The 8,968-nt window shown below is 38.2% G+C and overlaps 1 protein-coding gene across 1 annotated transcript; it reads left to right on the forward strand.

Annotated features, from left to right (window-relative positions):
- Positions 1–638: 638 nt before the first annotated feature.
- On the forward strand, positions 639–1,954 carry LOC119520426 (14-3-3 protein zeta/delta-like). The gene has a single exon (XM_037818272.1). The coding sequence runs from the start codon at positions 669–671 to the stop codon at positions 1,404–1,406; it is 738 nt and encodes a 245-aa protein (XP_037674200.1). The 5' UTR covers positions 639–668; the 3' UTR covers positions 1,407–1,954.
- Positions 1,955–8,968: the final 7,014 nt, after the last annotated feature.

The following is an 8,968-nucleotide window of genomic DNA, read 5'->3' on the forward strand; positions in this document are numbered from 1 at the left end:
AAAAGCACTTGCAAATCACTTACCTGACACAGGGCTTATATCCAGCAAATAGGACTTGAAAAGATGATTACATCACTAGTTACTAGGAAATGAAATTTAAAATTGTAGTGAATAACACTGCATGCCTATATTAATGGCTTTTAAGAAAAACTGAGAAAAGCAAGTGCTGACAGCTATGTAGAACAATGAGAACTATCATATGTTACTCATAGGAGTAACAGGCACTTTAGGATGCATTCTGGCAGTGTTCTATAATGCTAAACATGCACTTATCATATGACCCAGAAATAACATTCCAAGAGCATGAAAACTGATGTTCACACAAAAACCTGTGTGTGAATATTCATAGACATTTTATTCATAAAGACAAAAACTGAATTCAACTCACATATCCTTCAGCTGGTGGACATACAATGCAATACTACTTTGCAATAAAAACAACAAAGTATTGACACACGCAATATAAGTGAGTCTCAGATGCATTATGCTAAGTGAAAGGAGTCAGACCTCAAGGCTACATATCATAGTATCTCCTTTAGGCATTTACATAACAAAACTCTAGGGATGGAGGACAGATCAGTGGTTTCCAGATGTTAAAAGTGCAAGGACAGAGACTGCCGAGCCCGGTCTGTCCACCGCCTCCTACTCCAGATACAGAACATCCAGTCATGGATAAAAATGAGCTGGTGCAGAAGGCCAAACTTGCCGAGCAGGCTGAGCGATATGATGACATGGCAGCCTGCATGAAGTCTGTAACTGAGCAAGGAGCTGAATTATCCAATGAGGAGAGGAATCTTCTCTCAGTTGCTTATAAAAATGTTGTAGGAGCTCGTAGGTCGTCTTGGAGGGTCGTCTCAAGTATTGAGCAAAAGACGGAAGGTGCTGAGAAAAAACAGCAGATGGCTCGAGAATACAGAGAGAAAATTGAGACCGAGCTCAGAGATATCTGCAACGATGTACTGTCTCTTTTGGAAAAGTTCTTGATCCCCAATGCCTCACAAGCAGAGAGCAAAGTCTTCTATTTGAAAATGAAAGGAGACTGCTATCGCTACTTGGCTGAGGTTGCTGCTGGTGATGGCAAGAAAGGGATTGTGGATCAGTCACAACAAGCATACCAAGAAGCATTTGAAATCAGCAAAAAGGAAATGCAACCTACGCATCCTATCAGATTGGGTCTAGCCCTTAACTTTTCTGTGTTCTATTATGAGATTCTGAACTCCCCAGAGAAAGCCTGCTCTCTTGCAAAGACAGCTTTTGATGAAGCCATTGCTGAACTTCATACATTAAGTGAAGAGTCATACAAAGACAGCACGCTAATAATGCAATTACTGAGAGATAACTTGACATTGTGGACATCGGATACTCAAGGAGATGAAACTGAAGCAGGAGAAGGAGGGGAAAATTAACTGGCCTTCCAACTTTTGTCTGCCTCATTCTAAAATTTACACAGTAGACCATTTGTCATCCATGCTGTCCCACAAATAGTTTTTTGTTTACGATTATGACAGGTTTATGTTACTTCTATTTGAATTTCTGTATTTCCCATGTGGTTTTTATGTTTAATATTAGGGGAGTAGAGCCAGTTAACATTAGAGAGTTATCTGTTTTCATCTTGAGGTGGCCAATATGGGGAAGTGGAATTTTTATACAAGTTATAAATGTTTGGCATAGTACTTTTGGTACATTGTGGCTTCACAAGGGCCAGTGTTAAAACTGCTTCCATGTCTAAGCAAAGAAAACTGCCTACATACTGGTTTGTCCTAGTGGGGGATAAAAGGGATAATTGGTTTCAGTCACAAGTGTAGTTATTGTGGGTACTTTAAGGTTTAGAGCACTTTCAAGGCTGTGGTAGAAAAGATACCCCACAGATATTACATGTTGAACCATGTGTATCTGTGGAATACACAGTCTCAATGTGCATACCTTTGACTACAGCTGCAGAAATGTTCCTTTAGACAAAAGTTGTGACCCAATTTACTCTGAAGAAGGGCAGAAACGGTTCACATTCCATTATTTGTAAAGTTACCTGCTGTTTGCTTTCATTATTTTTGCTACACTCGTTTTATTTGTATTTAATTGTTTTAGGCAACCTAAGAACAAATGTACAAGTAACGATGCAGTAAAAATGAGTTGCTTGATATCCATTACTTTGTGTATATCAAGCACAGCAGTAAAACAAAAAACCCATGTATTTAACTTTTTTTTAGGTTTTTGCTTTTGTGATTTTTTTTTTTTTTTGATACTTGCCTAACATGCATGTGCTGTAAAAATAGTTAACAGGGAAATAACTTGATGATGGCTAGCTTTGTTTAATGTCTTATGAAATTTTCTTGAACAATCCAAGCATAATTGCTAAGAACACGTGTATTAAGTTGATGTAAGTGGAATAAAAGTTTTATGAATGGATTTTTCAACTACTTTCTCTACAGCTTTTCATGTAAATTAGTTTTTTGGTTGTAAAACTTCTCTAAAAAAATTGTACATTTTTGGGAATTTATTCCTTATTCCCTTTTGGCAGCTAATGGGCTTTTACCAAGTTTAAATAAGAAATTTATCATAATAACAAAAATACTACTCATGTAACTACTATTCCCAACCATGTCCCATTCTCCTTTCCATTCCTCCTCCCCCCACCCCCCCAACAATTTCTATTGAGGGGTGGGGGGTTGTCAATTGGATAAAAGTAATGTGTTTCATTTAAATTTTTGGATAGGGCATTTTCTAACTTAGGAAGCCACAAGCCACAATGTTCTTGGCCTACCATGATGTTGGGTAGCATTAACTGTAAGTTTTGTGCTTCCACTATTGGTTTTTAAGAACTTCTTGATACTCTTGTAGCCTGCCTTTAGTTTTGATCCTTTATTCCTTCTATTTGTCAGGTGCACAGGATTACCTTCCTTTTTTAGCCTTCTGTCCCGTCACCAACTATTCCTACTTGGTGGCCGTGTACTTGGAAAAAGGCCGCATGATCTTTCTGGCTCCACTCAAATGTCTAAGATACTACTCTCCTTCCTTTGCATCCCACAGACTATTTTCCCTCATCCTATTTACTGCAGCAAATCTCTCCTTGGTTGATGAGATTGTGTTTATCTCCCTCTAAGCCCTACCTATCTTGAATTGTCTGTCATTGTCTGCCTTTAAGTCCTCCTTCTTCCTCTATTCTCTAAATAATGATGGGGCTAAGTTATACCCAAAGCTCACCTACAGACTTTTTCCTCAGTACCTTGCAGAAAACACCAAACAAAAATACCGTTTTAAAGAGGTGTATTTTTTTTCTTTTAGAATGTAAGCTCCTCAAGAGCAGAGACAATGTTTTCTATATGTTCTCTTGTGCCTAGTACACTGTAAATGCTCAATAAATATTGATGATGGGAGGCAGTGAGTCTTAATGATAAGGGTGAGAAACTGAAATCCCAAATACTGTTTTGTTGCTGTTCTATAATGACTTCAGATTAAATTGGGAAATATTGGCCCTTTTGGAAAATTGTCCCAAATATCACATTCAAATAAAAGTGCAATGGAGGCCTTGGGGTCTTTCTTTCAAGGAGAAAAGATGTTTCATGTTTGTATTTGGGACAATGTAATAATGCGTCTTCACTTGCAGCTCTTTACTTTTACCTTGTCTATGGATTTCTCCAACCCCCAGGCCAAGGAGGTGAAATAATTATTTCATAGCAAGGAAAATTAAGCTAGACTGAGGAGATGATCTCATTCAATTAAGTTATAAATAAAATCTGAAACTTAAAAAAAAAAGTGCAAGGAGATTTTTACTACAAAAAGGGGCAGCACAAGGAAATGTTTGTGGATGACGAAGCTGTTTTCTACTTTGATTATGGTGGTGGTAGTTATACAACTCTAGGCATTTTTCAAACTCAGAACTGTTCACCAAATAGAGCACATTTTAATGTATGTAAATTTAAATATAGTTTTTAAATGGCATTGAACGTGATTGCATAAATTTACTATGAAATGACACTCAAAAAATGAAAGTGTTTACTGAAAAATAAAGAATCTGGCAAATGAGGGACATAAATATTTATTGTATTTTATTATTTGAGTGACTATATTATCTGTCAAAATATTCCATTTAAAATTTAGGCACTGCCTGTCAGAGTATCCCCTAATAAGTCCTGGGTGATTCTCCAGGTGATGCACCTCGGGTGGAGACACACTTTGAAAATTGCTTTCTTTGTAGGTTTGAGGCAAAACCCCTAAAGCTAAGCTGACCAAATTCATCCATGATCCACCTCTACTTGAGTGACCTTGGACAGGTGAGTTCACATCTCCAATCAAGAGGATTGGTGTGAGGATGAAATGAGCTCTTACCTGGGACAGCTGATGCTGCCTTCCCACTTCTCATTGATCTACTTCTGTTATGAGGACAAAGAAGTCAGGGTCTGTGAGGGTCTCCAGGCCATACATGTTATACAAAATGTGTTTAACATGTATATGTGTGTCTATGGCCATAAAAAATGAAATTTCTGTACCAAAAGTTATACATTCAAGAGTAACTTAATTTATAATTAGCAGTGATATCAGAAGCCATCAACACATATAAAGATAATCCTTGCAAAATGAGACAAAATTAATGTTCAAACTATTTTCTACCATAATGCCATTATAAAAAATAGAGTGTCAGGCTCAGTTCACCAGGCAAAATGCTTTCAAGGTTCATTCATGTATCAGAACTTCATTCCTTTTTATAGCTGAATAATATTTCATTGGATGTATACATAACATTGTGTTTATCCATTCATCTGTTGATGGATATTTGGGCAGTTTCCAAGAGTTGGGGGAGCAGAGAATGGAGAGCAATTACTAAAAGGGTACAGAGTGTCTGTTCAGGTAATGAAAAATTTTGGAAATAGTGGTGAAGTTTGCACTATATTGTGAATGTAATTAATTTTCCTGAATTGTACACTTATAAAGGTTAAATGGTACATTTTATGTTATATACATTTTACCACAGTAAAAAATTGGGTGGCTTCAATATTTAACATTTAAAGATTTTAATGATGAAAAAAGACATTTCATAAGAGTACTTAACATATGAGAAGATGTTAGTATATTATAAATTGTAAGTACATATTTTTAATACACAGCTTATATTTTTATATGAAAACCCCAAATTAATACAATGTTGCATGGTAAAATTGCATTTTTTAACAAAAAAGTTACATGTGAATAAATTTATGAGTAAATAGGGATATTTACATATAAAAAGATGACATATAAATTAAAAACTGGGAGGATATGCAAGAGAATATTAACAGTGAGTATTTTTACACATCGGAATTGTAGGGAGATTTTCTTTCACTTAATTTCATCTTTTCTATAAATACACTTCATTTTTAGTAAAATAAAAATATTTTAAGTAAAAAGTCTAACAGCAAAGGAAAACATATCTGACTTTCAGCTTAGAATACGTTAAGTGTTTTTGCATTTCATTTTGCGGTTTTCCTTTCCTATTTTAAGGCCAGTAATCTTTCCCCGCCTCCACTCCGTCTGCCCAAGCAAGGCGCTCTGGCCCTGGACTCCGTGCTCCAGGTGTCTAAGGGATGTATCTACTCGGGCGCCCCCTGCAGGCCCCGGTGTTGTATCGCGGGTACCGGCCGCTGTTCTTGGTGCTGAAGGAGGCATCGCTCCTCCCACCCCCTCGGCCCTCCCTTCACCATTGCAGACCCACGTGGCCTCCACGGAACATCTGGGAGAGATCAAAGTCTTGATAGAGATTCTCTGGGACATACTTTTGCTTTGTTTTTGTTTTTCCCCAGTTCTCAGCTTTGAGCCAAAGTCACATCACAGTCTCTTGTACTTCCTCAGATATAACTGGGAGTATTTTTAACTTAATGAATAATGTAAAGATGGTTGTCTTTACCAGCAGATTGCCACAGTTCCCAAAATTTATGTTTATTTAACTTTTGTAATTTCTACAACACTGCCTAGATGCCCCTGAAGACGGAGAAAGAGATTAACTGAGAGGAAGGAGTAGCAACAACAAGGGGTGTTGAAATGGCTGGAAGAAGGTAAATGACATGGTGGAACTGTAGCCTGTAGCATCCCTTGGATTTGGCTCTATAGCTGCTCGTTGAATTGTGCCTTGAAGGTCTTCACCTTTCTATATATAACTTGTATTGCATAATAAGGAAAGAACTGAAATTGTGGAACTGAAACCCATAACAATTTTTGAAATTACCTTAATGACTGCTTGTTGAGCTGTACATAGAGAGATGACACCTTTATATATGTGTGTTATATTTTACATTAATGGAAATGGCTGAAGTTGTGGAACTGTGACCCATGACATTCTTGAGATTTGCTCTCTAACTACTTGTGATACTGTACATTGAAAGTTATCACTGTTATGTATATATGTTAAAGTTCACAATTTGAAAAATAGGGAAAAAAACTTCATAGTGGAGATGGATGCCAGTCTTCAGCCCAGTGAGAATTCTGGTATTCCTAGGAAACACAAGCATCTTCCTTTCTACACATGCCAGACACTTCCCAATGAATGGGTATGGTGAGGCTTGGCTCTGATGTACCACCAGAGGTGAAAAGACATAAGGACAAAACCCAAATCCTCCTCCAGGCAGGGTCCCATGTAGACATTGTGAAACTTGAGAACAGACTTATGTCCCGTCGTCTAAGCATCCCAAATGGTGGTCAACAGACTAGGGATGGAGATAAATGAATCTCAGCCACAATACCCAAGCAGCCAAACATTTACTATTATAAATAAAGAAAATCAAAACTTAAAAAAAGGAGGGGGGAAATCATCCCCAATGAATGTTAATGCTTACTGTACACAGATTAAGTCATGTTAAACACACTGGCTTATTCAATCTTCACAATAGCCCAATAAGGCAATGCTATAAAGTAGTAAAAGCAAGTGAGGCTTAAACTTTCCCAAGCCAGACAGCTAGTAAATAAATAGCAGACAGACACTATAACCCCAATGTTTATAAAGAGTGGTGGATCTGTGGCCATAAGATCCTGCCTGCTTCCAGCTTTCTACTCCACCATCCCTAAGGTGCACAATTTGTCCTTGTGGCCCAGGATGGATTTCCAGCTGCCACATCAGTATGTCAACCAGCAGGAAGAAGATGGTGGGAAGAATGGACAGAGAGATTAACTTTCCCTGGATTGAGAAATGCCCCCAAGATAAAAGTATTTTATTTTTAATTGTCTCAGCTTCTTCTTAAGGAAAGACCCCAGAATTACCACAAAATAATCTTCTCCATATGGGAGAGGACACAGTGATACAGCCATTCTAGCTTCAAGGAAGGCTTCAAGTGTAAATTGTGCTGTATCCAATTACACTTCAAGTGTAATCTGTGATGAATCTCATTACAAATGTATCAGGCTTCCATGTACCCAGCTAAAATCATGGACTTTAAAGGGTATAGAATGCCTCTCAGGGTACACAATGAGTATTCTCTGACACAGTCCATCCCTTTAGCTACTCAAGCATACAATATATACCCTCTTTCCTATATATAGAACATATCACATCCCTAATGGAATCAAGCCCAAATTTCAACTGGTACTACCAACCAGTTCAAAGTCCAGGATCTCTGGGTAGGGTGCAATTCTTCCCCCAGATACTGATACGGGTTTTTGTGGTCTGGAAATCTATAAACTCAATTAACAATTGTCATTCATAATACATTCACAAGTAGAGTACCAGGTCAGGACAATTTAGAATCCCATGTGAGACTTTCTGTTTCCATTAATGGCAAGCTCAGTTATTTGGATTAACTTTCCAACATTTTTAAAGCAGAACTAGAAGCTCAATACTTTTCCAATCTTATTAAGTGAATAAATGAACTGAAAAGACAAAGACGATTTATGACATTACTAAAATGAAAGTAGAAACCTAGAGATAAAATGAATGTGAATTTATACTTTTATCTTGGAAGCATTTCTCTATTTAGGGAAAGTTAACCTCTTTTTTTTTTTTACATATTTTTATTGTGAGATATAAAACATGTACAAGAAAGTAATAACATTCAAAGTACTATTTGACAGGTAGTTACAGAGCAATTTCAAAGAATATTATGAGTTACAGTTCCACCATGTCAGTTATTTCCTTCTAGCTATTATAGTACCCTAGTAACTATATATATGTATATATACATACATATATATACATATATATATATATGTATATATACACACACACACACAAAATAAAGATTCAGTATTCATAATCCTTTGTTAAATCATATTTCTTCAGTTGCTACCCCTCTTTCTCATTTAATCCTGTCTCTATCTTCAGGGATATCTGGGCAGTGACCACCTTAACTTCTTCATATTGAAAAGGAATGTTGGAGCTATTTTGATTCCATCATGGTAAAGGGACAAAGAATCAAAATCTAGAGGTGTTATTACAAGGAGCACCTGGCACACAGTAGAGACCCAGCTGGTATCTGTTGGCCAAGCTGCTTGGGCAGCATCAGGGGCCACAGGGGATAAGAGGAAGGAGACTCTCTGAAGGCAGGGAAGGGGACAACTGATGGGATGACTAGGAAGGGCAGACACATGACTGGGGACGTTGGCAACGACAGGGAGGGAACTGTGGGTCCTGGACAGGGTGTGGGCTGCAGCCATTCTCCTACTTTATACACAAAGTCTTTGTCTAGGGGCACCCATGGCCCAGGGGAATGGATCCACCACCCTGGGATCTCCTCTTCCTGGACTTGGAGCCTCAAGGTTGTCCCTTAAGTCTGTCTTTAACCCTGGTTCCTCTCTTGCTCAAACATCTTCCATGGCTCCCAATGGCCCACAGAATAATGTCTGTGATTGGCCTCTGGGAGAACCCACCATCACTGTGGGGGTCCCTGTGGTCAGCCCGCAAGTTAGTGAGGGTCTTAGGCTCAGTGATAGCAGCCCCTCCTCTCACCAGCTACCATCATCCCCTGGATCCCCGCAGACTCCAAGTGCCCCCTGCTGAATCCCAATGAGA

The sequence above is a fragment of the Choloepus didactylus genome, chromosome 25 (genome assembly GCF_015220235.1).
Source record: "Choloepus didactylus isolate mChoDid1 chromosome 25, mChoDid1.pri, whole genome shotgun sequence".
Lineage (NCBI taxonomy): Eukaryota > Metazoa > Chordata > Mammalia > Pilosa > Megalonychidae > Choloepus > Choloepus didactylus.